We start from the raw sequence: 13,534 nt of genomic DNA, 5'->3' as shown, positions 1-13,534 counted from the left end.
TTGTTTGTGCTAGTTCACAGGCAACTAAGGTTATGTTCATAAAATCTTTTCGTACACCAATGTCTTCAAGGGTTCTACCTAACCTTTGTTCCAACTGGTTCAGAGTTTCTATTTTAATATTGAGATCTTTAATCCATTTTGATTTTAGTTTAGTGCATGGTGAGAGATATAGGTCTAGTTTTAATCTTTGGCAAGTTGAAGCCCAATTTTTCCAGCACCATTTATTAAAGAGGCTATCTTTCCTCCAGTGAGGGTGTTTGGCTCCTTTGTCAAAGATGATGTGGCTGAGTGTGTCTGGTGTTGTTTCTGCATCTTCTAATCTGTTCCACTGGTCCTCAAGCCTGTTTCTTTGCCAGTACCATGCTGTTTTTATCACAGTAGCTTTGTAGTAGAGTTGCAGGTTGGGGATTGTGATACCCCCTGCCATGTCTCTGTTACCTAGAATTGCTTTTGTTATTCTGGGTCTCTTCTTGTTCCAAATGAATTTTTGGATTGTTTTCTCGAGGTCTATGAAGTATGCTGCTGGGATCTCAATTGGAATTGCATTAAATCTATATAGCAGTTTTGGAAGTATGGCCATTTTCACTCTATTAATCCTTCCTACCCAGGAGCAGGGGATGTCTGTCCATTTTCTGATATCATCTTCAATCTCTCTTTTCAGAGTGCCATAGTTTTCAGAGAAGAGGTCTTTGATTTCTTTTGTTAGGATGATTCCTAGGTATTTCAGTTTTTTGGATGCTATTGGGAAAGGAATTATTTGCCCTATTTCTCTCTCAGTGAGTCTGTCATTGGTGTAGAGGAAAGCTATTGATTTTTGTGTGTTGACCTTGTAACCAGCTACTTGACTGAATTTGGTTATTAAGTCTAGAAGACTTTTGGTGGAGTTCTTGAGGTCTTCTATATAGAGTATCATGTCATCTGCAAATAATGACAATTTGACTTCTTCATTTTCTATCTTTATTCCTTTTATTTCTTTCTCTTGTCTAATTTCTGTGGCTAATGTTTCCAGAACTATATTGAACAAGAGTGGTGATAGTGGACATCCTTGTCTTGTTCCTGATTTGAGTGTGAAGGATTTCAGTTTTTGACCATTTAGTATGATATTGGCTGTTGGTTTTTCATAGATGGCTTCTATCAGTTTGAGGTAGAGACCATCTATTCCAATTTTTTGTAGGGTTTTTATCATAAATGCATGTTGGATTTTGTTGAATGTTTTTTCTGCATCTATGGAGATAATCATATGGCTTTTGTCCTTGGCTCTATTGATATAGTGTATTACATTAATTGATTTTCGTATATTGAACCATCCCTGCATCCCTGAGATGAATCCCACTTGATCAGGGTGTATGATCTTCTTGATGATCTTCTGCATTCTGCTTGCCAGTATCTTATTAAGGATTTTTGCATCTATGTTCATTAGTGAGATTGGCCTATAGTTCTCTTTTTCAGTTGGGTCTTTCTCTGCTTTGAGGATCAAGGTGATGCTTGCTTCCAGGAATGAATTGGGGAGTATTGCTTCCCTTTCAATTTCATTGAAGAGTTTAAACAGTAGTGGCAGCAGTTCCTCTCTAAATGTCTTGTAGAATTCAGCAGTGAAGCCATCAGGGCCTGGGCTTTTCTTAGTTGATAAGTTTTTAATTATGTTTTCAATTTCATTGGTTGATATTGGGTTGTTCAGAATTTTTAGGTCTTCTTCGTTCAACTTTGGTAATTCATATGTATCTAGGAATCTGTCCATTTCTTCTGTGTTGTCCATCTTATTGGCGTATAGGTTCTGGAAGTAGGTATTGATGATCCTCTGGATTTCTGCTGGGTCTGTTGTAGTTTCACCCTTTTCATTTCTAATTGCATGGATTTGGGCCTTTTCTTTCCTTTTTCTGATAAGGTTGACTAAAGGTTTATCAATTTTGTTGATTCTTTCAAAGAACCAACTCTTGGTTTCATTAATTTTTTTGTATCATTCTCTTAGTCTCCATTGCATTGATTTCTCCTCTGATCTTTAGTTTCTTCCCTTGTATGAGCTTTGGGGTTGTCCTGCTCTTCTTTTTCTAGAAGCTTGAGGTTCAGCATTAGGTTGTTTAATTGGGCTCGTTCTGTTTTCTTAATATGTCTATTCACTGCTATGAATTTCTCTTGTAAGACTGCTTTCATTGTGTCCCATAGATTCCAATATGTTGTATTGTCATTGTCATTTAATTGAAAGAACTGTCTGATTTCTTCTTTAATTTCCTCTGTGACCCATTGGTTATTCACAAGTGTGTTGTTCAATTTCCACGTGTTTGTGAAATTTTTTGAGTTTCTTTTGCTATGGATCTCCAATTTCATTGCACTATGGTCTGATAATGTACAGGGGATAACTTCAGTTCCTTTGCACTTACTTAAACATGTTCTATGTGTGAGTATGTGGTCTATTTTGGAGAATGACCCATGTGCAGCTGAGAAGAATGTGTATTCTGATTTTGTGGGGTAGAAGACTCTGTAAACATCTGTTAAGTTCATTTGTTCAAGAGTTCAATTGAGTTCTAGTATTTCATTACTTATTTTTAGTCTAGTTGATCTACCTATTTGTGACAGTGGGGTGTTGAGGTCCCCCACTACAATTGTATTAGTGCATATATGACTTTTCATGTCCATTAGTATTTGTTTTATATAGTTGGGTGCACTAGTGTTTGGTGCATAGATATTTACAATTGTCATGTCTTCCTCTTGGATTCTTCCCTTTACAAGGATGTAGTGTCCTTCTTAATCTCTCTTAATCAGTGTTGGTTTGAAATCTACTTGATCTGCCAAGAGGATAGCTACTCCTGCTTTTTCTTGGGTTCCTGTCTCATGCAGTATTGTTTTCCACCCTTTAACTTTGAGTCTATGAGTTTCCTTTTGAATGAAGTGTGTTTCTTGTATGCAGCATATTGTTGGATTTTGCTTCTTGACCCATTCTGCCAGTCTATTTCTTTTGATTGGTGAATTGAGACCATTAACGTTGATGGTTATAACTGAAACGTATTGACTTGTCATTGCCATGACTTTTTCTTCTTGTTGGGTTCTCCCCCTTTACATTTAATTTCTTGTCATGCCAGATGGGTTCATTCTGCTTTGCTTCCTGGGGTTGTGATCCTCAATGTCTGTTCCTAGGATATTGTGTAAAATTCTTTGGAGTGCTGGTTTGGTATTAATGAAGTTCCTGAGGTGCTCTTTGTCATGAAAGTATCTTATTTCTCCATCCATTTTGAAAGATAGTTTTGCAGGGTACATCAGTCTGGGTTGGAGGCTGTTTTCTTTTAGGGCTTGGAATATGTCACTCCAAGCTCTTCTTGCCTTGATGATTTGTGTTGAGAAGTCTGCTGTGATTCTGATGGGCTTTCCTTTGTATGTGATTTGTTTCTTTTCTCTGACTGCTTGGAGAACTTTGTTCTTCTGTTGTGTTTCTGAAATCTTAACAATTATATGCCTATGTGTAGACTTTTTTTGATCAAGGCTATTTGGCGTCCTATATGCCTCACTTATCTGTATGTCCAGCTCTTTGCCCCTGTTTGGGAAGGTTTCTGCCATTATTCCTGTGAAGAGATTTTTTTATGTCATCTGCACTCTCTCCTGTTTCTTCATTGAGCCCAATCAGTCTTATGTTATTCTTTTTTGCATCATCTAGCAGCTGCTGGATTGATTTCTCATGTTCCCTTATAATTTTGAAGCAATTTTTCTTTTCCTGGTCACTAATTGCAATCTTATCTTCTATATCTGAAATTCTGTCATCACACTGGCTCATTCTGCTCTGTAGACTTTCAGTGGAGTGTTTAATCTCCTGGAAATCTGTTTGTATCTGTTTTATGGATTCCATTTGTTTCTTATGTTGGGATTCCATCATGTTCCTGAGCTCCTCTCTAGATTTATTAATCATGTCTTGCACTAAGGGCACAATTTCTCCTGCTGTCTGAGAAATTATTTCTGATTTCATTTTTTCCAGATCCCCTTTTGTTGCCAGTTCAGTGGGTCCAGGTGGTTGAGTATCAGAGGGTTCCATCTCATTTCCCTTTGGGGTTGCTGTAGGTGATCTGGAAGTCTGTGGTACCTAAAAATCCTATGGTGATTTTTTATTTGACATTTATTTTTTAAAGTTAATTTTACTGTTCTATATTTGAAATATATATTACATTTATTCTGAAGAATTGCTATATATATATATTTTGATTTTCGATCCCTCTTACCATTCTTTTCCTGCCTCCTTCCTCCACATTCAAATGTCTTCCTCCGTATTTCCTTTTTCTCATTTATTTTACCATTTAATTTGTTTATATTGTAGGTTTCTCATATAAGCAAAACTAAAAGATATTTAACCTTCTCTGTCTGATTTAATTCATTTAGCATTATGGTCTCAAGGTGCAGCCAAATGACTCACATTTATGGCAATGTGACCCCCCCCCCACATATATGTATATCCTATTTTCTTTCTCATTTTGCCTATTGATGAGCATCTAGGCTGTTTCCATAGTTTAGGTCATCTGAATTGTGTCACTATAAACATGCATACACATGTATCACTACAGTGTTATATTTTTAAGGCTTTGGAGAAGATATCCAGGAGAGGTATGCCAGGATCAAATGAAATTTCAATTTTTAGGGTTTTAAAATCTTCATTTATAAACTATGTTTATAAGGACTTATATAAACAAAGTGAAAGAGTAGCACATATTTCAAAAATATATTTTTATTATTTATTTTAAGTGTAGTGCTACGTTCAAAAATTAGTTTTTCTTTAAAAACTGTAACAAAATAGAAAATTAGGTTTAAATGAGTTTTAAGATACAAGAAGTAAACATGTGTTTTTAAATAACTTAAAATGCTTACAAGTAGTGTACTGTTACATAGAAAAAGTACTGTAATATTCCAGTAGGCTTTGAAAAAAAAGACTGATTTCATTATTTTGGATTAAAGATAACTTTTTGTTGTCTTCCTGATTTTGCCAAAATGTAAAAATAATGTTAATTCTATATATGTTATTTTAAATTTAACCTAATTACAATGAAATAGAATTGAAATTTTAGTTCCTTGGTTTCCTTTAATTTTATAGATAGTGACTATGGATGACTTCAAAATACAGGCATGTGCCATTGCCCCTGTTAGTTGTTGTACTAACTTCATTTCAAATACTCATCATGGCTAGTGGTACCATATTAGCACAATATGTAAAACATTTCTTTTTTTTCCAACAATGAAATTTCCACATTTATTTTTCTTTCATGTGCATAGAAAATGGCAGTGAAGTATCCTATGAAAGAGGTAGGGAATGCACTATACCAGACTGGACTTTGTGCTTCCAAAGTACACTATTCATTGTGAAACAAAAGATGCCATAGTTTGTTTTTGTTAACAATTTAAAAATGGGTTTCCCATTTTAAGCCATCCATTTCTTCAAATCTCTTTTCAAATGACACACTGCATTACAAATGATGGCACCTAACCAATGTGGCATTTCCATATTTACACCAACGAAAGAAATTTACACGACATAATAGCATATAATCTTAACATTTAACAATAGCAACAAAACATGAAGGGCATCCATTTTATTTTATTCTGCACAAACTATCAGAACATAACTTTAGTCACATTACAAAAATCATCTTTAATTTCATATGACCTACAAATCCCCCATCTCATTTCACCCATTTCTCAAGCTTCTGTTCACATCACCCACAGCTTCACCAGACTATAGAATCTATAAGTAATTACATGTAACACCTAAATACTCTCCCAAATGTTTCTTTATTTCCCTGATAATTTCTCAAAATGAAAAAAAAAATATGTTCTTCATTCATTCCTTTCATTTCACTTTCACATTTCATCATCAGATCAGCAAGACAGACTTTTCATTTCAATTCAATTAAGGTTAGAAAGAAAGAGGCTTCTTGGTTCTGCAGCACATGATGGTTGGACCACCTCAGCCGCTGTCTCCACTGCAGCGTGGGGCCAGGTGTGGGGTGGGAGAAGGCGCAGGCACCACTGGTGCTCCCTGGAGGCTGAGGCTCCTAGGGCAGAGAAGCTCAGCCGGTCCCAGCACCCAGTCCCAGAACCCGGAAGGAAGCTCCCCGCCTCCATCCCAGGCTCCTAGGGCAGAGAAGGTGAGCCGTGTGGGCGCCACAAGCACCCCCTCCCATGGAAATGAGAAGACATCTAAACAAGTCTCAAAAAGACTTCTGGATCACCTACAGCAACCCCAAAGGGAAACGAGATGGAAAAATCTGAAACTCAACCACCTGGACTCTCTGAACTGCCAACAAAAGAGGATCTGGGAAAAATGAAATCAGAAATAATTACTCAGATAATAGCAAAGATTTTGCTCATGGTGCAAGACATGATTAATAAATCTAGAGAGGACACAGATTAAAAAAATACAGGATCTGAGGAACATGATGGAATCCAAACATAGGAAACAAATGGAATCCATAAAACAGATACAAACAGATTTCCAAGAGATTAAAAACTCCATTGAAAGTCTGCACAGCAGAATGAACCAATGTGAGGATAGAATTTCAGATATAGAAGAAAAGATTGCAATTAGTGACCAGGAAAAGAAAAATTGCTTTAAAATTGTAAGGGAACACGAGAAATCAATCCAGCAGCTGCTAGGTGATGCAAAGAAGAATAACATAAGACTGATTGGAGTCAATGAAGAAAGAGAGAGTGCAGATGATATAAAAAAACTCTTGACAGAAGTGATGGCAGAAAACTTCTCAAGGAGGGGAAAAGAACTTGACATACAGATAAGTGAGGCATATAGGACTCCAGCTAGCCTTAATCAAAAAAAATCTACACATAGGAATATAATAGTTAGGATTCCAGAAATCCAACAGAAGAACAAAATTCTACAAGCAGTGAGAGAAAAGAAACAAATCATATACAAAGGAAAGCCCATCAGAATCACAGCAGACTTCTCAATGCAAACCCTCAAGGTAAGAGGAGCTTGGAGTGATGTATTTCAAGCCCTAAAGGAAAACAGCCTCCAACCCAGATTCATGTACTCTGCAAAACTATCTTTCAAAATGGATGGAGAAATAAGATACTTTCATGACAAAGAGCACCTCAGGAACTTCATGAATACTAAACTGGCACTCCAAAATTTTTAGACAATACCCTAGGAAAAGACAATGAGGATCACAACCCCAGGAAACCCAGCAGAATGAATCCATTGGGTGTGACAAATTAAACGCAAAGGGGGTGAATCCAACAAAAAGAAAAAGTCATGACAAGGCTTTTAAAACTTTGAACTTCATCTCCCTAATGAGTGTATAATTCAATCTTATTATTGTACTGATTAGTAGTTTTCTGATTCTAGAGTTGCACACCATTCCTTGTGCTATACTGGCTATTTATCATCTTCCTACGTCTACATTTTAATTGGGTTGTCTATTAATGAGCTCTAAGAATTCTTTATATATTCTGGCCATAGGTTATATGTATTGTAAATATGGTCTGTTTAAGGACTACCTTTCATTTTAATGATGTCATTTAAAGTTCTAAATTTTGATGGAATCTCATTTATCAATTTTTTCCTTTTATACATCATGTTTTTTACATCCTAGGTAGTTCTTGCCTACCCTGAATTCATAAATATTTTCCCTTATAATTTCTTCTTTAAGTTGTATACTTTTAGGCTTTCTTATTTAGGTTCATAGATCCCTTCAAGTTATTTTCATGTATGGCAAAAAAGGGTTGAGGTTAATTTTTTATATATGGATACCAGGTGTTCTAGTGCCGTTTGCTGAATACACTATCTCTTCCTTGGCTCTTGAATTGAGTTTATATTCTATAAAATGCTAATGTTAAATAATCTTTCAAAACTCAGTGGACCATATATGTGTGGTTCTATTTCTAGATTCTCTGTTTTATTCCAATGATCTATATGTCTTTCCTTACACCAACACTGCCTTGATTACTGTAGCTTTAGAAGAAGTCTTAAAATTAGGTACTAAACGTCTTTCAACACTGTTTTTGTTTTTGTTTTTAACTTTTCTAGGTCCTTTGTACTCCTAAATAACTTTTAAATTTCAATATCCAGTTCTTCATTTATAGCACGTATACACAGACCTGAATTTTTATATATATCTTGTGTTTTCTAATCGTGCTAAATTCAAGTACAAGTTCTAGGGGCTCTAGAGATTTCTTAGTATTTTCTCTGTAGATGATCATTTCATCTACATATAAAGATTTTGCTTCTGCTATGCCAATCCTATCCTAATTGTGTCATTTTATCGCCAAACTATTTTGGTTGGGCCTAGGTTTCAAAGTTTAATGGACAGATAAAGAGTAAGCATATCTGCCCTTGTTCCCCACCTTAAGGAGAAAGCATTGTATTTTCTCCATTTATATAAGGCATTCTCGCTGTAAGTATGGAGTACATGTCTTTAATCTTTTGAGAAGGTTCTGTTCTACTTCTAGTCTCCTGATAGCTTTTACCATGAACAGCTGTAGAATTTAGTCCAATACTTTTTCTCCAACTAGTTACAGGATCATATGGCTTTTTCCTTTCCGCTGTTAAAATGATGACTTTTGGGGGTGGATCTTCTAAAGCTGAACCAACACTGCCATCCCTATAATAAAACCACTTTCTACATACTGCCAGATCTGACCTCTAATAGTTTGTTTTGTTAAAGACATTTCTACCTATGTTCATATTTTTTTCTTCTATTATCTTTATCCAGTTTTAGGATTAGCACAATGCTGATTTCCTAAAATGAGAGGAGAAGTGTTCCTTTTTTTTTTTCTGCTTTAAATGTTTGATATAATTTATCAGTTAAAATGTTTATGAGCCTGCTGTTGTCATATAGGTAGGGTTTCAAGCTAGGAATATACTTTCTTTAATAGGTGCTATTCAAATTTTATATTTCCTCCAGACTTAGTTTCATTAATTTGTCTTCCAAGGTGCTTCTTAGAAGTTGTCAAATTTATTTCAAATCAGATTTTTGAAATATGCTTTCTATATCCTTTTAAATTCTGTAAAATCTGTGGTAATGTCTCCTAGGTCTTGATATTTCAATTTTAAAAATGTGTAATTGATATTGTGTAATAGGAAGTAAAGGTCTAGGGTGGTGGGGGAGGTGGGAGGAGGGGAAAGAGGCAAAAAAATATGAGAAAGGGAAAAAAATGGAAACGGGATCTTTGCAAGTGGGGAGGGTTGCAGGGGGTGAGGGGAGGGCAGGGGAAGGGGGGAAAAATGAGAACCAGGATAGTCCTGTAATGGCACAAGATCCCAATGATGTATGTAAATGTATTTTATACCTAAAATGTACCAATAAACTTAATGGTGGGGAAAAAACATTGGAGTACTACTCAGCCATAAAAAATGAGAAATTAGAGACATTTATTGCTAAATGGATGGCAATAAATGGAGGCAATAAATGGAGGCAACACTCTGAAGTGAAATAAGTAGGACACACATGTCTAAATACCGAATAGTTTCTCTAGTGTGAGAAACTGAAAGTGTAAATAAGAACTAAAAGATATAATAGATAATGTGAAATAGGAAGAAAAGGGACAGAGGGATAGGGTTAGGGGAAAGGAAAGAAGCAGATGGAATAGGAGAAAATGAAACAAAGGAAACAAAATCTCTGTAAATACGAGGGATGGAGGGGTTGAAGAGAGGGTAGGGGAAGGAAGAAAAATAAGAACCAAGAGAGTATGTAAAGATGCATATCTCCCATGATGAATGTCATTATGTTGTACACCTAAAATGTACCAATAAAAGGATATATAGTTAAAATAAATAAATAAATAATTTTTTTACAGTAGCCCATGTATTTAATGTAAGTACATTCAAAACTTTCAAGGAAATAAAGGACAAGTGTGATAATTTAAGAAAAGAACAGGAAGTGTTAAGAATCAAATAAAATATTTGAAATGAAAAAGAAAACTAAAATTAAACTCCATTGTAGATCTACCATTAGATTAGACTCAGTTGAGGAGAGTACTGATGGCCTATGAAAGTCAAGGCAAAAGAAAATATTTATAATGAAGCATAAGAAGAAAAGACCTAGAAAATACAAAATCAGTCAAACAAAAAGTACAAATGTAATAGCATCCTAACATCAGCTGTGGGAACACCATTCTATGTTTGACCTTGAGACAGAACATTTAGTATAATTTCAGTTTAAATTATCATTTTTCGTATATTATTTTCAGTCAAAAAAATTGTAGTAAAGGCTTCTAATTTTTAAGATTTCAATTAAGTATTTTAAGAGAAATATCTAAATTATTAAAAAGTAGTATTAAATAATACAAATCAATAAGTAAGTTTAATTACTTACATTCCATATGCTGAGCTTACAGCAAGACTGGTAATTTGTTGAGGAGGTTCACCATCTACCCATACCAAGTGAATAACAAGTTCTGCTTGATATCCTGGAGGCATTCTCACTGGTCGTGTCTTCACACTAGAAAAAAAAAAGAAAAAATACAAAGTATTTCTATCATGTGCAGTTTAAAAAAGCATGTTAATGATTTTGCCCTTATGATGGCCTACAGTTGGTCCTCTTTTACCTAATCTGGCTTGTGTTAAGAAATTACATGGAAGTATCCTAAAGAAATATGCAACACTGGGCATTGGTGCAGCATGTAGGTGGAGAGTGTTCTCCAGTTTCCCAAAATATAACAACCCACTTTTAGCAACTTTTCAGTTAAGTACATAATTTCAATTTTTCTTCATCACTTCCTTTTTTTCTTTTGCGGACAGTCTGTTGGATTATTTTTATTATCCTATTATTTTTCCTTATGTGGTTAAATATATGTAAGTTATAAAGCATAACAATAAAAAGAATGACCACCCGTCTAAAGAGATCAACATTTCCAATACCTTTATCCCTATTCATTTCTTCTAAAACTGCTCTACTGATAATCTTTGGCTAATTCTTTCACTTTCTTCAAGTTAGTCTTTAAGTCTTACCTTCTTAATGAGGCCTTTCATGACCACTCATTTTTCATTCAAAGGCAAAAAAATTCAAATAGTTGCACAAATACATGCATATATTGATAATTAGTGCTAAAAACTGAAATTGGCTAGTTGAAATGTTTATTTATTACTTAATGTATCTAGGAATCTAAGTTTAGCAAAGGAAAGCAACCTAGAGATGATGCGGACATAAATGTAGTAATGTAGTGTGGATTATATACAACCCAAGAACCACTTATAATTCACAGAATAATATTAGATCAGTTTTGCTGCTTGGTCCCTAGACACTAACTACATAGTATAGGACTGTATTATATTTTAAAATCCATGGTTCTATTAATTATGAAGAATATTCCCACTATATTTTTCAAATCAATCCTTCAATTACAGTTCGAAAATTGTTACTGGTTACTTCATTTCCACTACCAAGTCTTTGTTGCCATCATGTGTTTTTTTCTCTCATTCTTATCTTAATTTTTTTTTTATTATATAGAAAAACATTAGGTATGTAGAAGACTCATGCTTTAATGATAGGTTTTCTTAATAAAGAAATCTTCAGGTCTTTCTTGAACTTTTTGTTCTTTTTCTAGTTTTCATTTTAATAGAAATAAATTAAAGCAAATTGATATGAATGACAATTAAATGTATAAAATCATAACAGCTAGGGCTAGGGATTCAGTTCAGTGGTGCCATTGCCTGACTCGCAAGCACAAGGTCCTGAGTTCAATCCCTGGTACCAAAACACCCCAAACTACAAAGCAAAACAAAGAGAGAAGTTGTCTGATGTATCAAAATCATAACAGCAAAAATTTTATGGTGATTTTTCCATTTTTAGATTGTTTTCCTATTAATATGTTTATATTTACATTTTTTAAAACTTCACAAAATTGTTTGGGGACAAAACTTAAGGATTGGTACTAGTACTAATTATACAGATTTTGTTCCTGAAATCTCTGTTGGTTGGTGGTTTTTTGAGTCATAGTCTTGCTGTGTAGTTTACACTGGCCTTGGATTGACTATGTAGCCCAGGCTGCCTTTGAATTTGCGATGATCCTACTGCCTCAGCCTTGCAAGTGGTGAGATTACAGGGGTGCACTACCAAGCCATGCTCTGTTGCTGCAATCTTATCTTTAAGTTTTCTATTAGTCTTTTCATAAGAAATGAGGAAATTAGCAATTTATATTTCAAGTAGCCGATGTGGATATTTTCAAATGGGATTCAGAGAAATTTCTTATTTCTCCAACCAGTTCCTGCTAGAAATGTTTGTTTTGACAATGTAGAAATAATAATTTACACCCTATAATACAAACCATAAAAAAATTCAGATATTACAATGGGCTTTATTAACTTTAGATTTTATTAGATTATGTTGCTAAACTTTGTTTACATTGAACACTATAACTAGCAAGTTAGAAAAAAGAAAAGTATGAGTAACAATATAAGAAAAATTTTTTCTAATAGAATATACTTCTGATAGATAGTAAGCTTGGTTTTGTTTTTAATTCTAAGATAGCTGAAGATGTTTTATAAACATGTTTTCAATTGAAAAGTACCAAGCAAGTTGCCAAGTTTTTGCCTTGCCAAAGTTCTCATTCTTTCACAGCTATGTTTTCTCTCTCTCTTTTCTTTTTTTCGGTACCAGGAATCAAACTCAGGACCTTGCATTTGCAAGACAGGTGTGGCCCCACTGAGCTAAATCCCTGGCCCTAAAGCTATGTTTTCTTTTCTTTCTTTCTTTCTTTTTTTGGTACCAGGGATCAAACTCAGGACCTTGCGCTTGTGAGACAGGCAGCGGAAACATTGAGCTAAATCCCCAGCCCTAAATGAAGTCACTTCTTTTATTTCATTTTATTTTTTAATTTAAAAACAAATTAAAAAACAAAATATTTTTTTTTGGTACCGGGGATCGAACTCAGGACCTTGTGCATGTGAGGCAGACATGGTGCCACTGAGCTAAATCCCCTAAAAGCTATGTTTTCTTTTAGATCTTTCTGGGAAAGAAATATATAAATCAGTAAATGAAAGATGAGGATATGTGCCTTTTTTGTGTATGTTTGAAGAAAATACCAGAATACCCTTTGGTCTATTATAAATCTCTTGACAACAACTTAGAAGAGTGATTTTATTTGTCACAATGTCCAAGAATTATATGATTAATATATACAATTGTTTTAAAATTTGGTATGAACCCTTACTTCAGGCATGGAATACTGTCCTTTGTTATTCCTTCACTAGCCACAGTATTAGTGCTCCCAGAAAGACTCCTTGAAGAAGGAAGCTGGGATGAGACATCTGGAAACGGAGGACTTGTTTCTGGTTCAGGGGTAATAATATCTTCAACATCGTACTGAAGTCGTACCTCTAATGACTTAAAAAATCAAGTTTTAATTTAATCTACATCATAAAAACAAATACATTAATATATCTGATAACTTTTCAGTAATTATTCACAATTTTTTCTGATTAGTAAATTCAATTTGAACTTATATTAATGTTGAGAAGTATGTCAAACTGAATTAAATTGTCAATTATATGGAATACTCAATGGCAATCACAAAAGACAAATTTTTAATTCTTTACAGTTATAAGAAAATA

General features: G+C 34.4%; 1 protein-coding gene across 22 annotated transcripts in view; it reads right to left on the bottom strand.

The window, feature by feature from the left end:
• Nucleotides 1–13,534, bottom strand: part of Stxbp5l (syntaxin binding protein 5L) — a 588,968-nt gene that overhangs the window by 135,414 nt on the left and 440,020 nt on the right. For all 22 annotated transcript variants that reach the window (XM_087209125.1, XM_087209139.1, XM_087209148.1 and 19 more), the window contains 2 exons: nt 13,135–13,307; nt 10,299–10,424 (listed from right to left, as the gene is read on the bottom strand). In XM_087209125.1, coding sequence (XP_087065251.1) covers nt 10,299–10,424; nt 13,135–13,307 — 299 coding nt within the window. The remainder of the gene's footprint in view (nt 1–10,298; nt 10,425–13,134; nt 13,308–13,534) is intronic.

The sequence above is a fragment of the Heterocephalus glaber genome, unplaced genomic scaffold (genome assembly GCF_053883595.1).
Source record: "Heterocephalus glaber isolate CG9 unplaced genomic scaffold, H.glaber_assembly_v1.0 deba00000122, whole genome shotgun sequence".
Lineage (NCBI taxonomy): Eukaryota > Metazoa > Chordata > Mammalia > Rodentia > Bathyergidae > Heterocephalus > Heterocephalus glaber.
The sequence above is the reverse complement of the archived record's forward strand: the minus strand, read 5'-3'. Positions and strand labels throughout refer to the sequence as shown.